Source organism: Lepisosteus oculatus, chromosome 29 (assembly GCF_040954835.1).
Source record: "Lepisosteus oculatus isolate fLepOcu1 chromosome 29, fLepOcu1.hap2, whole genome shotgun sequence".
NCBI classification, from domain to species: domain Eukaryota; kingdom Metazoa; phylum Chordata; class Actinopteri; order Semionotiformes; family Lepisosteidae; genus Lepisosteus; species Lepisosteus oculatus.
The window spans coordinates 6,403,443-6,423,499 of record NC_090724.1 but is presented as its reverse complement, the minus strand read 5'-3'; the positions used below and the strand labels follow the sequence as shown (position 1 = coordinate 6,423,499).

Here is a 20,057-nt window from a genome sequence, read left to right as displayed (position 1 = left end):
CATTCATCAAATCAAGGGTGAAAAATGTACAACCTTTTAAAAAGACTTAGCTGTTTTAATTCCCTGAATTTATCTAACATTGCTCATCTAAATTAATCATACACTGTAGCATCCATAACTGTCATGAAAGACATAACTGCCAAGACTAATGCCCTTAAAAAATTGTAAATGATTCAGACTGAGCATTAATCTGGGTGGTAAAAGTTTGTTATTTCTATCACAAGATGAAGGAGATCTGTGTCTACAGATAAGTAGTGGCTTCAGATGTACTATAATTACTTAAGCTGTAAAATTGATTTGCTGTACTGACCTGCATGTTAGGTGAAATACTAATACTATACATGGAAACTTTTACTCCCACGACACACACCGTATACTGTACAATATGCACACAGAATTTGCATACCTTGTAAAAAAAAAGGTAAAGTCCAGACCAGAGATACAGTACAGCAAATCACTGGGCCAGAGTTCACCGTGTTTTCTGTACTGTTAGGTAGACTTGAGAGCACCCCCCAGGATGGGTCACCAGTCTGTCGTAGGGATGACTCCCTGGCAGTGCTGGTACCCATTTATATAGCTGAGGAGGCTAGAAAAAATGGGGTGAAGTCCCTCCCTCTAGGTACAACAGCAGTGACTACAAGCAGGGACTCGAATCCACAACCTTTGAAGTAGGAATCCAGAGGCTCACCAACTACACAATGCTGTCCCCATTGCTTAACTTGCATCTATATTTAATCTAGTATATTTAATACTAAGAAGGGCCCAGTATTCGTATTACGTGGTTGCAAACAGACTCAGAGTGCTGCTACATAAGGAATTCACGTTACAGGTGACGCAGTCGTACCCTGGCAGGCTTTACTGTCTTCTGTGGGCGTGAAACCCATCTCACACTCGCAGCGATACCCTCCAGGGGCGTTGAGGCACTGCCCATTCTCACACAGGTTGACGTTGTCCGCACACTCGTCCACGTCTGCACAACAAGGAGAGGACAGACAGGCCATCGGTCAGTTCGGACAGAAACATCCCGGTTAACAACACGTTACAAGAGGAAGGAGCCTGCTGAGATGAAAATCCGTGGCTGTGGAGGCTCTTCTGATGCATGTGGAACGCACACACCTCCCCACCTAACAGAAGACGTCCGAGTGTCCGGCAAAAGCAGACCAACTTGATCATGAATTTAAGAGCAGGTGGCAGCACAGTCAATTCAACAAAAGCCTGATACTACTTAACCTTCTATAGTAGGCAGTACAGTAGGGCAGTTTTGGTGATAATTTGATGGCTGCCGGGATAAGCCACCACAGCCTAAATAACGGAGTTCGGAAGCGATGCCCAAACCTGGTCAGAAACTGACCCTTGTTGCTGGCGGGGGTCTCTCCAGAAACTCGGGACGCTGCAATCGCTCACCTGAGCAGGAGAAGCCGTCGCCGTTGAAGCCCTCCTTGCAGGTGCAGCGGTAGGAGCCAGGCGTGTTCACGCAGTTAGCGTTGGAATTGCAGCTGTGTTCCTCCGTTGCACACTCGTCCAGGTCTGCAAAGCACCACAGGCAATGATGAGTTGAATCCGTGCACGTCACATGCCACTGAAGACACTCCATTAAAGCATTAATAACAAAAAAACACACACAGGTTTATTTCCAGATTGATTAGTGTTTTGAGACAGCATTAAGGAATGATACTTAAGAAGTAATCCATCACAATTACTTGTGAAACCTGATTTTAAGAGATATTACTTTACATAGTAACTATACACAAATTATATGCATTTCATGTTTACTTGAATTCATGCTAAAGCTGTATTTTTTCGAGGTGGGTAATTAGATCACGCCCATATTTGGTCATCTTCTAGCTTCTCTGACCTGACCTCTGACCTTCTCTGGACAACGTCTTGACACCCAGGAATCTGCTTGTCTCTGCTCCCTGTCTGGGTCTCACAGTCCTCCTTCACAGCTCAATTTCACCCTCTACCTCTAACAGAAACAGCTCAGGTAAGATGTGACCTCTGTGTAATGTGCCCCTGTGTTCATAAGGAATAAAGATCCCATTGTCGGGACCTACACAAGCTCAGACCCTGCTGCTGTCTTTTCCCCACACTTACCCACGCACTTGATTCCATCGCCTACCCAGCCATCTCGGCAGCGACATTTGAAGCTCCCCGGTACGTTGATGCAGGCCGCATGCATGTCACAGTTGTGTGCCCCGATCTCGCATTCATCAATGTCTGGAACCCCAAGAAAATTCAGTCAGAATACTGCATCAAGGGCCCAAATGCTCATTGCTCTTGAAAAGGGTCTGTCTCTGTTTGATCAGTCTCTATCATCAGTATAGAGGAGAAAGAGTGTCACTCTCACTGTATAATGGTAGTACATTAACACCATAAATAGCAGCTGGAAGTTTTGCTTTACCTGTGCAGCCTGTGGAACCCTTCTTCACAAAGTAACCCAGCTGACAGTGACAAATGAAGGAGCCCTTGGTGTTCTCACAGTCTCCATGGAGACAGATGTTGGGGTTCAGGTCGCACTCATTGACATCTGGACATATTTGTGAAGAATAACCAAACAAACAAAACAAATAAAAAACAGAGAGGTCAGCTTGGCCTCGCTTGAGCAGGAGTTGTGCATCGAAGTGTGATCTTTAGAAAACGTTGTGAAACAAGTGTTTAAGACTAAAAATGAGGGGAGGGGAGGAACAACAGGAAAGAGAAAAAGGAAAATCACTAAGAGAGGGGTCACACTGCCTTCTGATATCTGCTCTTACATTTGTGAACATTTGACCACGGGAAGTAGCTTTCTTTTATTATTCAGATTTTCAATAATACCATGCTCTTTGTGCAGTATGGAATTATTACCATGGTATCATCATGATATTACTGACGTGGCAATATCATGATATTACGCACATGGTATTATTATGGCATAATCATTGTATTACTGAAATGGTATTAACATGGTATCATTGACAAGGTATTATCATGGCATTATTGACTTGGTATTATCATAGTATTACTGAAATTGTATTAACATGGAATTACTGACTTGGTATTAATATAGTATTAACATGGTATTATCTATCTGTGTCTCACCGATACAGGTCCGCATGTCCATGGACGCCATGAAGCCATCGAAGCAGAGACAGCGATACTCGCCAGGGATGTTTGTACACTGTCCTCCGTCACAGATATCCGGAGTCTCCTCACACTCATCAATGTCTGCCGTCGAGGAAGAAAATCGGATTAAAAGTAAGCCAGATTGTTTTAGCAAAACAATTGCTAGTTAGCATTTTTTAAATGCCAAGAGTAGACATTGAATGGTCATGACAGCTTGCGTATTTCTTTTTGTGAAAAAGGAAAATTTAATCAAAATTTTAAAGTAACCTTAAAAACATATATTCTACATTAAACTGTACGTATATGTCATAGCTGCAGCCAGTGATCTAAGGAGTTCAGAAAGAGAAAATGGACTATTGCTTTTTCATTTCTTATGAGCGTGCTTCTATGGTATGATGGCAGGTGACATTATGCTGAAGAAGTGCCGTCCTCCAGATGAGATAGAAACCGAGCTTTTAAAGATCCATTGGCACTAGGTGTGTTACCGGGGCATCCTGGATAAATTCCACATCTCCTAGTCTGTCCTTCCTAAATATTCCCGGGCTGTCTCTCACCCAGATGGGTGTTGAACTTCAGCAGCAGCAGAAGTGCGTCCCACCTCCCAGCCCTAATAGGTCAAATTGCAATCCTTCTGGATGACAAGCAGTATTCAGAGTCAAGTAACATGCTTCTGTTTTATTTTTATGGGTTCCAAAGTGTCTAGGAGTGTAATCCGGCTGGTGAGAGAAAGCATGTAAATGCTGCTCTATACCCAGTCTCACCTGCGCAGGTCCTCAGGTCGGGCATGAGGGCGTAGCCCTGGGAACAGCTACACTCATAGCTGCCCTCCGAGTTGGTGCACTGGGTGTCACAGCCTCCGTTCATGATGGTGCACTCATCGATATCTGCAACAGAACTAAGTAGGTCACACCTGTGCTTTTGCAGCAGAGAAACAGTGTCTGCCACCTGATACAGGTTATTTTAAATCTACACTCCAGATCACATAGTCCATAATGCATGAACTAGAAGGATATGTATATCCTTAATAAAAATACACATGCCTGATGTCTGATAAAGAAAATGTATCAAATTCTAAAACTATAATACAAAAAGTAAAAAACATACTTTTTAAGGTTAGGGAGTCACACTGGAGACATACAGCAACTACAAGTATTATGTTTTCTGCTGCCCAGCATTCTTATACAATACATCTAAATGGCTACAATTTTGTAAGTGGCCGCACATACCTATACAGCCTTGCCTGTCCGGCGTGACCTGGTATCCGGTGTCACAAGTACACTGGTAGGTGCCCACAACGTTCACACAGCGCCCGTTGCGACAGAGGTTGTCACTGAGTTCACACTCATTCACATCTGGCAAGGAGAACAGATGTGCAGAGGTCAGCACTGAAGCTAGGGAACGGCTGCACAGTGGATTATTGGTGTCTGTTCACTTCTCAGTTGCACTTATACCAAAATTACTGGAATTCCCTCAGTACAAAAAAGCAGAACAAAATTCTCATAGTCTGTTACTATCACCATATTAAATGCAGAAACTCTTATCCTTGACAGCCGAGGAATGATGTTCCTAATGACCTGCAAATGACATCATTTAACACATTACCCGTAATTAATCTTAAGCAAAGTTTTCCGAGCCTTTAGAAACTGGAAAATTTAAAAAACACCAGCGCCAGGGTTACAAGGTTACCTGTTATATAGGCTACAGGCTAATACAGATGTACAGTAACTTTTGTGCCAAATTCTCAGACTTTGTGACTACAACGTCTGCTGCAGACAAACTCATATACACCTGTTCCTGGTCATGGACAGCGGACATCCATGCAGGTTTCTAGAGAAAATCTATGTGGTATGTGAACCATGTGACTCACCCACACAGGCTGCGCCCTCAGGGGTGAGAGTGTGGCCGGGGGGACAGTCACACTCATAGCTGCCTTCAGTGTTGATACATGTCCCACCGCGACAGAGCAGGGGGTCTCGCTCACACTCGTCGATGTCTGCCACCAGGAGAGAGGTTCATAAACACATGTACAGTAGTCACAGCGGGAAAGCATGAGAGAGCTGACCGGCTACGCAGGATTTCATCTTCTTGTGTAATGGCAGCTGGATGCACTGACCAGTGCGTGGTACATCACACACTGATGTCCTCTGTCCCAACAGAAAATGCTACTGCCAACGAATCTGTCTGCAGTCGCCTCAGGAAGGGACTGCTGACTGTGCGATGGCTGCAGTCAACTGCAGTCATGAGCAAATTGTGGAACACAGATCGGCACGTGTTTAGTAAAGGAAGGAGTGGAAAGTTTCAGATGTGTTTTTAATTAAGATTTCTATACTTTTGTGTGGACAGTTATGCTTACAAAGATCCATGCTCCTCCGTGTTGCGGGGAGCTCTAAGGCAGAGTCACGGGTTCGAGCTTGGGTAATATCACAAGCCTGCTGTGACTGGGACTCCCCAAGCAGAGGTGCATAACTGGATCAGCATTGCCATGTTAAAAAAGATGACTGACTCATCCATCACACGCAGGAATAAGCACTAGACAGGCATGACAGGGGGGGATCTGGAGGTAGATGCAGGATAGAGGGATTTGGGGGTCACGCTGTCTTACCCATGCAGTTCTTCATCATCATGAAGCCACTCTCGTAACCCTCAAAGCACTCGCAATCGAAGCTGCCCGGCGTGTTCACACACGTCCCATGGCCACACAGGTCTGGAGAGATCCGGCACTCGTCGATATCTGTGGAGCGAGACAGAGGACAGTGCAGGTTGGAAAACCAAACTTAAAAGTTTGAAACTTTTCAAATCCTGGAGGTATACTAAGCAACAACTGGAGAAAACTAAAATTTGACGGCGTTCGTGCTTTGTCCAAGGTACTGCTTTACTAGGGTTTCCTGATTAAAGAAGCCTTCTGTGTTGGTTCCTGTTGTTTCCATTCTCCATCCAGACCCTTACCTGTGCAGTTTCTCTCCTCCATGTTGAGGGCAAAGCCACTGTTGCACCGGCACTTGAAGCTGCCTATGGTGTTCTGGCACGTCCCATGGGAACACAGCCCCTGGAACACCTTGCACTCGTTCACATCTGGGCAGCAAAGATCGGAGAAAAGATTAGCAAAAGGCAATATGAGTCAAAAACGATTCACATAATAAAAAGGAGATACGGGCTGTTAGCATGTATGCCAGCGCATTAAATATTAGCAGCAATTACAAACTGATCTGTGACTGGGCAGAAGTGTAATGTATGGGGAGGTTACCTTTGTAGAAGGGCCGTCCAGTTAACAAATCCCCTCGACTGGCAAAGCCTGGGCCCCGCGGGCAGATGGTCTTGTACTCAGGGGTCCCAGGTTTGGGACACTCCTCGCAGTCAACGCCCCAGGCTGAGCCCACCGAACAGCAGCACATGTCCACACGGAACTTCCCTGGCAGGGGCTCCCCACACTCATCCTCATCCCACTTCAGATAGCACTGCTCCTTACGAACATCTGCAGGGCAAAACTCTCCCATCAATGGCACTGTGAACAGCTGGACACACTGATCAGTGACACCACACACACAGCTGGACACACTGGTCAATCACTAATACCACACAAAGCTGGACACACTGGTCAATCACTAATACCACACAAAGCTGGACACATTGGTCAATCACTAATACCACACAAAGCTGGACACACTGGTCAATCACTAATACCACACAAAGCTGGACACACTGATCACTGACGCCACAAACCCAGACACACTGTCTGATCACAGACACACACACAGCTGGACACTCTGTCTGACCATAGACAATACACTGCTTGATCACTAACACCACACACAGCTGGACACACTGTCCGGTCACTAACACCACACACAGCTGGACACACTGATCACTCACACCACACACAGCTGGACACACTGTCCAATCACCCACACAAAACACAGCTGGACACACTGTGAGTCTCCAGCCTTAACCGCGACTTCACACTTAAGTTTCAGCACAAAGTGTCTCTCAGTCTCTTACCCACACAGGTGCGCCCAGTCCCGTCCAGGGTTAGTCCCTCTGTGCATTCACAGCGGAAGGACCCCGGGGTGTTCACACAGCGCCCGTTAGTGCACACGCCGGGAAACACCTCGCATTCGTTCACATCTGGGTAAGGTGGGGGGTGGTAACATAAGAAAGGTTAAGGGCAAATTAAACAAGATTTTCTTTATCATTCCAGTAACTGCTCGACCCTGGATTACAGGTTGTTTTAGAATTCCTTCTGCCTGTGCAAAGCACGACTCTACAGCAATGTGTTGTTCAATCTGGCCAGGAGGTGCAAGACTGGGTTGTGTGTACTTACGGAGCAGCTTGCGTCTGACTTAGGGATACTGATAATATAGCAGCGACTTGAGTCAGATCCACTTAACTAACTTATCTTCAAGCTCATGATCAACTGCTTTTTATACTTCTGTGATACCAAAGCATAACACATGCATTTGGCTCCAGTCAAATTTTCAGCCACCTGGCAAAGAGGAGCAGGGATTGATGATGACTGATGGTATTCTTACCTTCACAGGTGACTCCCTTCATCCGTGCAAATCCTCTGGGACATGCTGCGTCTGTGGAGAAAGAGGAAGAGAAAAATGGGACGGTTGTTCGTTTTAAATGGCCTTTGATTTGAAACTAATGGTTTAGACAGCCACTACAATCTTTTTCATTTGTCTTTGCAGTGACAAATTGATTGAGTTAATCTGGATGAATGAGGGTAAAAAGAGAAAAGGCAAAGTGGCAAGAAAGAAAGAGAAAGGAAACTTGGTAAAAAAAACAAAGGCACAGATCTTTCATAGTTAGGGAGACATTGCAGCTTATAAGCAAAGAACATGTGGGTCTGCCTTGTGGTGGAATCTGGTTCTATTAGCAAAGAACTCAATATGGAAAACAGCCTTTGCGGCAAAACAACTTCGGATCACATGAAAAAAGCAGCAAAGCTGGGTACATTGAAAAGCTGGGGTACGGTGTCAGTGGAGCCTAGCGGAGGTGGACAGGAGCACAGGGCGGACAAGGGGTGCAAGCTGTTGGGGCCGACAGGGCGCCACTCACCAATCTCACAGCGCTCGCACGGGCTCCCCCAGGCGGCCCCCAGGGTGGAGCAGCACTCCGACTTCAGAGTGGCACCGTTGATGTTGACCTCGCAGCGCCCATCCTGAATGTTCAGCCAGCACGTGCCCTTCATGCTGTCTGCAGGGAGAGAGTTCAAGAAAGGACTCCCTTCAGGTACTGTTACATCTGGGCAATCTTAAGTAAAATAATAGGCTCCAGTATGCAGAAAAAGAAATTCTGAATTAAATAAAAGGTCACAGTAATTGTTCAAAGGTTTTACTAAATACAACCTGGGAGAGGGATCTGCTTTTAAGACATATCAACTCCAGTGGCTGCCTCTGACAAGTACTCTCTCTAACTGTAGTTCAGTATGTAAGGGCGCAGCACTCAATCTCAGTCCGTTCTTGGAATACAGTGTCCCTTCATGATATACGTAGAATATCGCTGACATTTTCAAAAAGCACCAGCCATCCTACAGTTAAATTTTTGCTCTCAGAGAGACCACGTATGTGGGAACACTGTAACGTTGTTAAATACAGCATGAAAGGAAAGCAAAACAAAAAAATGTTGTGATGCATTCAAAAAGATTTCAGTTTTAACAATGAATTCACTAGTCATGTATGTGTGTGCACAGGAAGTTCACAGACTCACTATTGATTTTGACTAACAGCAATGTAACAAGCAGGGAATTTAATGATCTGCTATCCAAATGGCTAGGCCACCCACGCCACAATGTGGTTCACATTAGGAGAGCTGTGTGCTCTCTCTCGTCTTTAAACGTCTAGCATTATAACATTTTAAATGTCTTTAAAAGAAGAGTGAGACAAACGCGATTTATAAAAGTAAGCCAAATAAAGCTGTGCGTGACAAACGGTGCTCTTTTGGCTCATTTAACAACTCTCTGGACTGTGTGGTTGTCCAGCTGCAGACACTTCGAAGTTCACAGCCAAACATAATAAATGTGCAACTATGACATCACTTCCAATAATAAGACATGAACAGCAGGGATGAAATTTAATCAATGATACCTTTCAGTGTGACCTAAACTGGTTGCTATTTTCTTAAGCCGCTTTACCAAGTCAAGAATTTTTAAAAGACACAGCCGCAGGAGAAAAGCTGCTCATGGGCTCACAGAGCACAGAAAAGGCCCCGGCTCAATGTTTGTGAACGCTTACAAGCAGGCACTTGGAAAGACAGCCCTTACCCACGCAGACCGTGTTGGTGGAGTCCAGCTTGCTGCCACGGGAACACTCGCAGTTGAAGGACCCCGCCGTGTTGCGGCACACTCCGTTGACGCAGGGGCTAGACTCGCACTCGTTCACGTCTGAGAGGAAAGCACAGAGCAGGGCATGGGATCAGGCCAGTGGGAGACACACAGCAGCCCCTGAGACTCGCGCCTGAGACTCTGAAGGTTTTGGTTTAATCATTTAGTAAAGGGGACCATTCCAGGTGTACCTAATAAATACTGAGTTAATTAATGGAAAGAACTACCATACCTCCATGTTGACAAGAATAGGCAAATGTTAATGTGGTTACAGTGGGTGGGAGAGGGGGGAAATGGGGTCAGGGGTGCATTCTCAAAAGGGTGATTCTCAAAAAACAGCCCCTATTTTGGACGCACAATGTTTGCATCCCCCCAATGCACGGTGCACGGCACTCACCCTCGCAGGTCTCCGAATCTGCCTTGAAGACAAAACCTGTGGGACAGGAGCAGGAGTAGCTGCCCGGGGTGTTGCGGCACAGTCCATTATCGCACAGCAAGCGATTCACCAAACACTCGTTGATGTCTGCAGGAATGACAGAGCGCGTAAGTGCACAGGGCCAGACAAAATGTTCAGGATACATATTTATTCAGGAACAACCTTCGATCTTCACATGCATAAAGGAAGACATCAAAAAACCTGAGTTTTACAATTTAGAATGGCGGGAAGAGGGAAGAGTGTGCTCATTCCCTCCGCTGCCTGCTGAGGGCGCTATAGACTCACCGACACAGTTTTTCCCACTGGTGTCAGATTCGTAGCCGATGTTGCAAATGCAGCGGTAGCTCCCTCTCAGATTCTCGCACATGCCATTCGGACAGATATCCGGGTCCAAGGCACACTCATTGATGTCTGAGGAAGAGCAGAAGGACTTTATTCTAGGAACACTCCTCTCCAAGCTGCCCTCATGCCATAATAAAGACAATTCATCCAATGCTCCCAAATACATAAGCCATGTGGACAAACATACACTGCAGTTTAACCTCCCAAAATGCAACTTGAAAGAGACCTGTACAGAACTTGTGTTGAGGAACAATCACAGGGGACCCCTGAATGGCTCAAGGTGTTCACCCAAGACCAGGCTGCGTTCTATGATCTGAGTGTTGTGTGTTTGAGTGTGGGTAACATCACTAGCCACTGAATGGGATTCCTCAAGCGGCAGTGCGCTATTGGCTGAGCTCTCCCTGCAGCACAGCAATCTCTTGCTGGGGAGGGACAAGCCTCTCGTCCAATCGTCTTTGAGCTGGGCAGCCTGTGATGCGTTAAGAAGAAGGTGGGCAGGACAGAGGACTCTGCCTACACTTCCTCATTCTCTCCCGTGTACGTAGTGGGGTCCACACCTCTCAGCTGAGACGTGAAAGGCATACAGTGGGCGATTCCAAATAGGTGGGGTTTAAAAAATATAAGCTGTGATTCTAGATTTTAAAATATATATAATCACCAGTTCACATACTTTTGCTTTTATGATTTTTCACCTAAAGTTTTGATTGACAATCGTGAGACAAATTACAGCTATACAGTATGTTACATATAAATCACAGACTACATAATGCTATATAATCCTAGATCGCTATAGGATAACTGGCACACACAAACACTTTCACTATTGACTCATCTCCACTAATTTTCCCCACACTGCCAGCTTCTCTTGGAAGAGCTGTGTGTTTGTGTCCTCACCTCTGCCGTCTGCCGTGATCCCAATCCCACTGCTGCACAGAGCCTGGAATTCCGCTGCGGAAGGAAACAGCAGGAGAGTGAAACACAGCAGCTCCGCACACTCCCAGTCCTCGACTACCACCCCCCGACTCTTCAGCACAGCGAGTGACTTCAGGAAATTGTTCGCCCTGACTGTTTTTTTTATTGCTGCAACAAGTTATTGACCACAGGAGAAAAGGGCGGAATCCAGCCAGGCAGAGTTGAAAGGACAAACACGGGGCTTGCAACAGCAGTGAAATACAATCTGTGGTGCACAGATTCCTGAAGAACAGAGAAGCAGCTAACTACATTTTCAGTCCTGGGCGGAGGCTGAGACAAATTACAACACAAGTAGAAGACTTTTAACATGGACAAGTTCACAAGAGCAGAGTGATAAATGAGACAAATGAGCTCTTATCCTTTCTAACATGCTCTTATGTCGCCACATCCACAGGTAAGATAGGTGTATACCGTAAACTCACCTCAACGATAGAGTGCAGATGTCAAATGCAGGCAGTTTGTATACAAGTCAATACTGTATGAATTCCTTAAATATTATTGCTTTGCTTACATTTGACATTGTGTGTCGGTGCAATGCCATGCATCAGATATAACTCACAACTGTGTCTTAAATGAGCAGCTTAGTCTTGTGTTTTTGTATTTTGGTGGATTGCACGACAAGAGGAACATCCCGACGTCGAGGCGTGAAATACAAGTGTGATCACCTGAGCTGCGGGCCGGGCAGGGCAGGCAGGGCTCCCCGAAGCCATGCTCGGGGCTGGTGCAGCAGCACTCTGATTTCGTAACGGCTCCGGGGAGGGGCCGGGAGCAGGTGCCCATCTTGATGGCCCCGTAGCAGGTGCTGCGCATGTGCGTGTCCACGCAGACGCGCCCGTCCACGTCGATGGCCAGGCCTGGCGGACACTCGCAGCGGTAGGAGCCCTCCGAGTTGATGCAGCGTCCGTTCATGCAAATCCCCGGCGTCTGGCACTCGTCGATGTCTGAGCAACCCGGACCCGGGGGTTGTGGGAAACGTGTGGCACGCAAGACGGCACAAGTAGAAAAGAGAGAGAGGAAAAGGGCATCCAGGTTGGTAAGATCAGAGAAATCAGACGTGAAACACAACATTAAAAACAACGGCAACAATCCTGCGTTGCAAGACGTTATCTGTGATGAATAAATAACCATGGAGAAGAGAAGAAATTCCCCATACCAGTACAGTAGCGGCCACTGGGCGCCAGGGCAAAGCCTGGTTTACAGATGCACTTGAAGCTGCCATCTTCATTGATGCACATCCCATTGAGACACATGTTGGTGGTGGCACACTCATCGTGGTCTGAGAGAAGAACAGGGGAAGATTAAATGAACTATGACATCAATTACTGTGAATAATTGGGAATTGTTAAGTCATGTATCATACAGTAGATGGCCACATCCAGAGGTGGTGTCTGACATTCATGGCTGTGCAATGGATCCTACCTCCAGGTTTAATTAATTTGTGGTTTCATTCTGTTGTTGCAAAAAATGGGGTTGAAAAACTACAATTCATCAGGCTTCAGTTCTACATTGAAGGTTTTAACTGTGGCTTTGTTATGATAGGAGAAATATATCTAATTTTACCATTTTATACTTTCTTTAGCGGGTCAAACACACGCTCTTACACATAAACACATAACACACAGCAACAAACCATTAGAAGAAGCGTTTATTTGCAAATATTTAAAACAAAGTCTGATCTTAGTCAGATTTTGAAAATCTGGCCAAAGAATAGCCAAAATCTTAGCTGCACTCTTAATGCAGCCTCATTGACTCAGTTCACGTTTGCAAAGAGTCCTGTGTTATTACTAGCCAAGAGCAAAAGTTAATTTAAAAATAAACAAAACAAGAACGAACACCAAAAGTCTGGCACACCCTGCCATGCAATAGTCCAAGCATGTCTTTGTTAAATTGCGTCAGCAATTGCATGCTGTGACGATCGACAGGACAGTACTTATTTTCCTCAACGAGAGGAGACAGAAGCGCTGCTGCTATAGGGCAATGGTGGAGACGCTGCAGCAGTACCCACCTATACAGTTCTTGCCGTCAGGGGTGAGCTCGAAACCGGCGTTGCAGATGCACTGGAAACTGCCGTCGGTGTTGACACAGCGGCCATTGCGGCACATAACGCCGTTGACAATACACTCGTCGATATCTGAGGAAGAGAGGGGCAGCCTGAAGGGTGACCTCTGCTGGCCCGACACAGGAAAACAACTGCAGCAGCTACAGACAGGCCTAATGAGGAACTTCCTAGGGAGCTGTTGAAATGTATAGTTCTTTACACAAATGGTGGGAGTGTGGAACAAGCTACCCAGCCATGTGGTTGAAGTCAATACTCAATTAACTATAAAATGACCTACATGGGACAAACTGCCTCTTCTCGTGGATAATTGTAGTACACTCGCTGTACACAATTTGTATAGCTGAATAAAAAAGAACCAATAAGTACTCTGAGTTGTATATTACTATAAGGTGATATGTATTCTATGTTAAAACAAATGCCAGTGAGGTTGACCAAAGGGATTTTAATATTTTACTTGTACTTTGATACCCTGGGAACCATAACTCACTACGTCCAAACTGGTAGAAAACATTTCACCCATGTCTGGCCTAAATGCTGATTGGCTGAGAAAGTTTTAGCCATCTCTGATCTACAAGCTGATTGGGCAAGAAAGTTTCAGCCATCTCTGACCTACGAGCTGATTGGGTGAGAAAGCTTCAGCCATCTCTGGCAGAACAATAGGAACATACCAATACAGGCCTGCTTGGTAGAGGTGCTCTGGTAACCATCGTGGCACTTGCAGTGGTATGATCCTGGGGTGTTCACACAGTCGCCGTTCACACAGGGATTGCTGACACATTCGTCCACATCTGAGGGCAGGATAAAACGAGAGAGCAAAAAACAGAGTTGTGAGCATTTCCACTGTTTTCCTACTTTTTACTAATCCTTCGACTATGGGCTCAATAAACAATGCAGAGGAAATCCAGAACCGGAGTTCTGGTACTCAGACAAAACAAGGTGTTCCTCCAAGTGGCCTGAAGGTGGCAGCAGAGACAGCGCCTCAGCAGGCACAGTGCAGCGGAGCACCTACCGATACACTCCCCGCGCACATCCTGGCGGAAGCCCAGGTTGCACTCGCAGCGGTAGCTGGAGTGAGTGGGGATGCAGCGGCCGTTCAGACAGAGGTTGGTGAAATGCTTGCACACATCGATGGTCTCGTTCAGTGTGACTGTGCCTGCACAGGCACACATGTGAAAAGACAGCAGAATAGTCTTGTTAAAAAACTTCAAACTCATGTGTGCACCATTGAGAGGAAATGACAAGCATGCAAAACCATGTTCTAAGCCATATGGGAACGATAAAAGAAAATACATATGAAGAGCAAATTGTACGGCCAGGGAATGGGTACAGTACTGACAAATAATGAAGACCTTGGACCATCACAAATGCAATTCTCATGAAGAATGAGATGCAACACAACAAGAAATGTCAGCTAGTGCTTTAAAAATCTTTGATGGATAGAGAAAAGCACAAATAAACATTTCTTTCTTCTTTTAAAGCACAGTGATTCTTAGAAAAGACCATTTATTTTTCCAAATGCCCTGGAAAGCAAAACAGTTTTGGCCACCCTGGTAGAAGACAAGCCGACGTGATGGCACCACTCACCGATGTTAGGGCTTGGGCCACCGTTTCCTCCGAAACCTCCGCCCCCTATAATTCCTCCTCCGTTGCCGTGGTGACCTCCATTCCCAGTTGGCCACCCAGTGTTTGGTCTGTAGTTAATGCCCCCCCCAGTGAAGCCCCCGTTGTTTCCTGTCCCGTAGGGTACCCCTGCGATACACAGGCGGCGGTACTCATCTAGAACAGAGAATGGAGAACAAAGTGACTAGTGCACCACAAGAGCATGGACACTGATTTAGAGCAGGCCTCTCTTTAAAGCAGCAGCACCTGAACACTGGGAGAAAAATGTTAAATTGGTCCAATTAAGGCAATAAGGAGCTGAATGAAGACCTGCAGTCACTATGGCCATAGAGAATCAGAGACCCCTGACTTACAGCAACCATCCCCGCATTGCATGAAGATTTTTTATACCACTAAAGAAACTAAAACTAAAACTCGTTTTCTATGATTTACTATGTACGTGTTCTATGATCTGGACTGAGGCAAAGAAAGACTGTTCACTATAAACCTCTGCTGCCCCCTATCCAACACAAAAGACGTATCTGATCAATTCTATTAGTCATCTTGAAATGAGTCGTGACTAAGGTAAAAATTCACAATTCCGTGAGTCCTCTGTAATGGATTGGGTTGGAGAAAAGCCTTTACTACTTAAAGTCAATATCTGGTATATAGAATATGTGCAATGGATATAACCTGAAATCGCTACTAGGATCAGCAATGGTTTTAGGTATTCCCACCAGCTGATCACTGAATTAGTGTCCAGCCTGGGTCTGCTTCAGCCTAAAAGAGGCCTCTTTTGCTGATGAGGAACAGGGGGGTTAAACACACACTGAGAATTATGAGGAGGCCAGCTAGTCCTCTTTCAGACTGCCAGGGGAAAAGTGGAATTTGTGTTCTAGGCAAATTTAGTGGCATTAGGGTTATTATAGTGGCCCCAATCCTTTTAATGTATGCTTGTTTCCTTAGTTTCTCAGGAAAATGAGTGGCAATCAGGCTATCGGTGACGTTACAGGGGCCTCAGCAGATTAGTTAGACCAGTATTTCCTGTCCCGAATGGGTTGGAGCTCGTCTGAGAAGCAGTCAGGCGCAGGGCCACTCTGTGGAAACACGAACTGGGACTTGCATTAAAAATGATAGTCGGATCATTCCTATTTATAGCTGCACATTTACAACGGACTGAACAGAACAAAATCCAGCCGGCGCCCTGAAGACTGCACCGCGCAAGGGGAGAACCGGAGGAGGACGAGTGAAGGCAGAGGGGCCGTGTTAATTACCACTAGTATTTCCCAGGAATACAATTTTCTTATTTATTTGGCAGGTGCTTTATCGTAAAAGATGATGAAATGGGTTAAGATGAGCTAAATCAGTTAAAAATAGGCGTAAAAGATGATTTAAAGAGAACTAAAAATGTGGAAACACCCCAGCCCTGGACCAGGACTAAGCACCCCTGATATAAAGGCAATGACTAACAATCTGTACAGCCCACATTTTCCCTCTGGGAACAGGAAGGCACCTGCACAATGGCAGTGGCATCGCTCTCTGTCTTTAGGAAAGTTCTCAAGCTGGTGTAAAGGTGCAGACAGGGATGCAGACACTCACCAGAACCCCTGACAGGACACATTTCGGGGATCTGCCCCACGGCCCAGCAGCGGCCCGTGTCACAGCAGCACTGCATCTTGGTGTACTGTCCCGTCAGCTCGCTTGCGCAGCGCCCGCCTGCCAGGGCGGAGAAACAGGTGCCCACCCGCTGGTCTGCACAGGGGAAGAGGAGTTAGCTGATCACACAGATAACAGAGTGTCCCACGGGAGCACTGAGATCAGGCTGACTGCCTGGTTGTTGCAGTAAAACTGAGATCAGGCTGACTGCCTGGTTGTTGCAGTAAAACTGAGATCAGGCTGACTGCCTGGTTGTTGCAGTAAAACTGAGATCAGGCTGACTGCCTGGTTGTTGCAGTAAAACTGAGATCAGGCTGACTGCCTGGTTGTTGCAGTAATATTAGCTGCATGCAGTAACAGCTCATGTACATCATGTGAAAATCCTGCAGAGAGGCACACGAGACACTTAACATGACATTCAACATCAGAACAAAGTAAAAAAAAAGCAAAGAATGGAGTAATTTGGGAAATGCATGGATTATGCCCAGCTCTAACTGAGCGTTTGTCATTTCTAAGAATGCTTCCTTTCAAGGAACAGAGCTGAAACCTGCATCAGTTACCACATTTATTTTCTGGAGTTAATCCATCCATCCATTTCCTAACCCTCTAAGCGATCAGAGTCGTGATAATAATAATAACTATGAGGGCTACACAGAACACTGACTCCATAGGATATTTTTATCGTGAGCACATTTTGTATAATACTCGCCTAAGCATACCACATAACAGAGAGGAATCTGTGCAGTTTAAGAACAAATTATACATATTAAGGAGAATCAATTTGATTTAAATTGATAATCCCAGAATAAATCCATTTTGTAACATATCATGAGAGTTACCAAAGCACAGACAGGTTTATTGTAATGGAAGGGAATGATAGATGAAGGGATGAAGCCCAAGGCAAATCTACAGCAAAGTATCTTGAAATGCCAAAGAAAGACTGTTACTTGGCTGAAAGCTTGAGAACGCTGTTGTTTCTTGGTAGTTTGATTGGAAAACCTACAAGCCATAACAGAAAAGAAACAGGGACATGTCAAGTGGGCTATTCTAACTAACTCCAGGGCATTTAGATAGGGGACTCTTTCTGAAGGTGGAGAGCATGCACCCAGTGGCCACAGATGGGTATTTGATGTACTTTTAGATCGGTTAATTCCAGATGTGACTTTTTCAGGAGTCTGGGATCAGCTGGGGATGGTGTGTATGGAACCCCCCCCGGTCCATTCTTGGTAAGTGGGGTTGAATGAAACAAGGGGGGTGTGTGCGTCTGGTTGGGAGAGGGAAGGGGTGCTAGGTGATTAACTAGACAAACGAGCCAGCAGTCTGGAATTAATCAGTTCCATGTGGAGCAATCTCAGCCAATTACATCGGACATGAGAAGCTGTTCGTCTGGGGCTGCAGCAGTACACTTTAAGCAGTGCTGGACTGCTCCCCTGTGAGTAGACCAGCTGGGGGCAGGAAGGGAGAGAAAGGGGGGAGATTTGAAGTGTGTGTGTGTGTGTGGGGGGGGGGGGGGGCATGAAAGAAATTAGAAACAGACCTTGTTCTCAAATGCATGCTTTAATTTTGCAGACCCTTTTACAGACTGAGGTTTAACATTGCGACAGGGCATTAGAACTGATTAGTGTCGCTCTGAACAGCTCCCCCAGGGCTTGTTCTACACACAGTTCAGAGCCAGCGCAGGAGCAGGCCCCTTCCAAATATTAAGCCACTGGCATTCTGAGCGCCCCCCCCCCCCCGGCCCCCCATTCCTGGCTCACCTCTGTGAGGGAAGGGGTGCTGTTAAGGGGCCCCCATTGTATTCAAAGAATCTAGGTCACATTAGCAAGGGGCAGTTTGGAGACTGAAGACTAAGTCTGGATTGGGAAACCTTCCTTAGAATAGCAAGTACTCAGAGACAGAAAAATCTATCCATCCTTTAAGCATTGTGAAAACACAAAAACGCATATACACGCCTAGCGATCTGGGATGTTGCAGAGTCATGCCGTGACACAGAAACAACAGGGACCTATCAAAAACCCTAATCTAACTCTAGGGTGTTATTTTTTCTTCTATTGGCGCCCTGGGATGCTGCGGTTTGCAAGGGAAGGGACCGATGACCATCCAGCCGTCTGAAAAGCCAGGAAGAGGAGAAAGACGGGAAAGAGAGCAGGAGAAAGAGAGGGAGGGCATGCGAGAAAGCAGGCGGGACCCCTGCAGTAAGGGAAAAAAAACGGCCCCTCGGCCAGAAACAATATTGAAACGTTAGCTGGGGGAAATAGCTTCTGCATGATGTGTCCACTTTGGCGTTTAGGACTGACAGAGGGGTATGCTGAGGAGGTACAGCACAGAGCAGGCAGCCCATTCTTGAAAACCCCAGCCACCCTAGCAAGAGACTGACGTACCCTTGGACTGTGCTTGGACAGTCTCTTTTGCAGAAACCGTTCTTATAGAAAGAAGTACGGGTAGGATGCTTTTTGCCAGCACAAGCACTGCGATACACAAGCACTGCCAGCACAAGCACGCAGTCAGGTGCCTTTTTTTATCTTAAATAAGGTGTTGCATGTACCAGCCACCTTTCCCTGTTGTTTTTGGTGTGTGAGCCCCCCCCTTCTCTCCCCCTGGCCCCGCCCCCACTTTGTTTGTTGCCGTGTTATTGAAAAGAACCAAAATGCATCTTAAGCAGCGACTGTGGTCCACCTCCGTAAAAATGGAGGAAAGTGCTCTCGAGCGTAGCAACATCGGCTCAGGACAGGGAGGTGTGAAACGCAAACTTCGGAAAATCGTGTGCGATGGGACGGAAATAGCACAGCAGGGAAAAGGTAGGCAATGTCTGTGAACGCACAGCGCAGATCTCCCATGGTGAATGTTCATGAGGGCTGTCCAGCCGGGCTCTGAAAGAGAGACCTCACTCACCCGAATGTGCCGAACAGCTCATTTCTTCCAGCCATGTTCTCCTTCAGTCTACACCTACGTTTCTGACTGGCAGGTTCTTTGTTGTATTTAACAAAAATTTATAACCACAGCGTAATATTTTCCATCGTTGGCACAGTTTGTATGAAACTCAGAGCCCGCAATTTTCTAGATGTCCCTGGCCCATTCTGTTATTCTGGTGTCAAATTCGATCACTCGCCTCCGCCTATAAGTGATCCCAGATGCGTTTACATTACCACTAAATGATCCAATGTGAACGCCTAAGAGATCCAAGTGAGATCAACGTCAAGTCGGTTTGATGTTTTGAAGACAGGTATTTACATTTCACACAAAATAAACAAACAACAAAAACGGCACACAGGTGTCAGAATGGCATAGTGTAGACAATGAATAAGCAAATCTTTGTATGTTAACATGGGAAACTCTTCCAAACTTCTTCAATGGAAGGATTTTCCAATTGAAGTTCCCGACTATACTGGCCAAGAAAAAGGTGTTCAGATTTTCTCATTGGATGGAATTGGATAATTTAGTCTGTTGTAAGCCCCGCTTAAATTTGGCACCCCTTGAATGACGTCCAGATGGATGCTTAAATGTGGACTTGTAAGGTCACACACACAGGGGAAACGCCCTGTCTTTTAATTCAAATCCACATGTTCATG

The 20,057-nt window shown here is 46.0% G+C and overlaps 1 protein-coding gene across 1 annotated transcript in view; it reads right to left on the bottom strand.

Moving 5' to 3' along the window:
* Positions 1-20,057, bottom strand: part of fbn2b (fibrillin 2b) — a 71,359-nt gene that overhangs the window by 18,872 nt on the left and 32,430 nt on the right. Inside the window, exons 10-34 of the mRNA XM_069186146.1 lie at positions 16,432-16,584; positions 14,818-15,009; positions 14,243-14,386; positions 13,902-14,021; positions 13,180-13,305; positions 12,328-12,450; positions 11,840-12,115; positions 11,097-11,150; positions 10,146-10,271; positions 9,822-9,947; positions 9,365-9,484; positions 8,161-8,298; positions 7,629-7,679; positions 7,099-7,224; positions 6,347-6,574; positions 6,049-6,174; positions 5,705-5,833; positions 4,970-5,095; positions 4,329-4,454; positions 3,864-3,986; positions 3,079-3,204; positions 2,402-2,527; positions 2,095-2,217; positions 1,405-1,527; positions 845-970 (exon numbers count right to left, since the gene is read on the bottom strand). Of these exons, the coding sequence (XP_069042247.1) occupies positions 845-970; positions 1,405-1,527; positions 2,095-2,217; positions 2,402-2,527; positions 3,079-3,204; positions 3,864-3,986; positions 4,329-4,454; positions 4,970-5,095; positions 5,705-5,833; positions 6,049-6,174; positions 6,347-6,574; positions 7,099-7,224; positions 7,629-7,679; positions 8,161-8,298; positions 9,365-9,484; positions 9,822-9,947; positions 10,146-10,271; positions 11,097-11,150; positions 11,840-12,115; positions 12,328-12,450; positions 13,180-13,305; positions 13,902-14,021; positions 14,243-14,386; positions 14,818-15,009; positions 16,432-16,584 (3,357 nt within the window). The remainder of the gene's footprint in view (positions 1-844; positions 971-1,404; positions 1,528-2,094; positions 2,218-2,401; positions 2,528-3,078; positions 3,205-3,863; positions 3,987-4,328; positions 4,455-4,969; positions 5,096-5,704; positions 5,834-6,048; positions 6,175-6,346; positions 6,575-7,098; positions 7,225-7,628; positions 7,680-8,160; positions 8,299-9,364; positions 9,485-9,821; positions 9,948-10,145; positions 10,272-11,096; positions 11,151-11,839; positions 12,116-12,327; positions 12,451-13,179; positions 13,306-13,901; positions 14,022-14,242; positions 14,387-14,817; positions 15,010-16,431; positions 16,585-20,057) is intronic.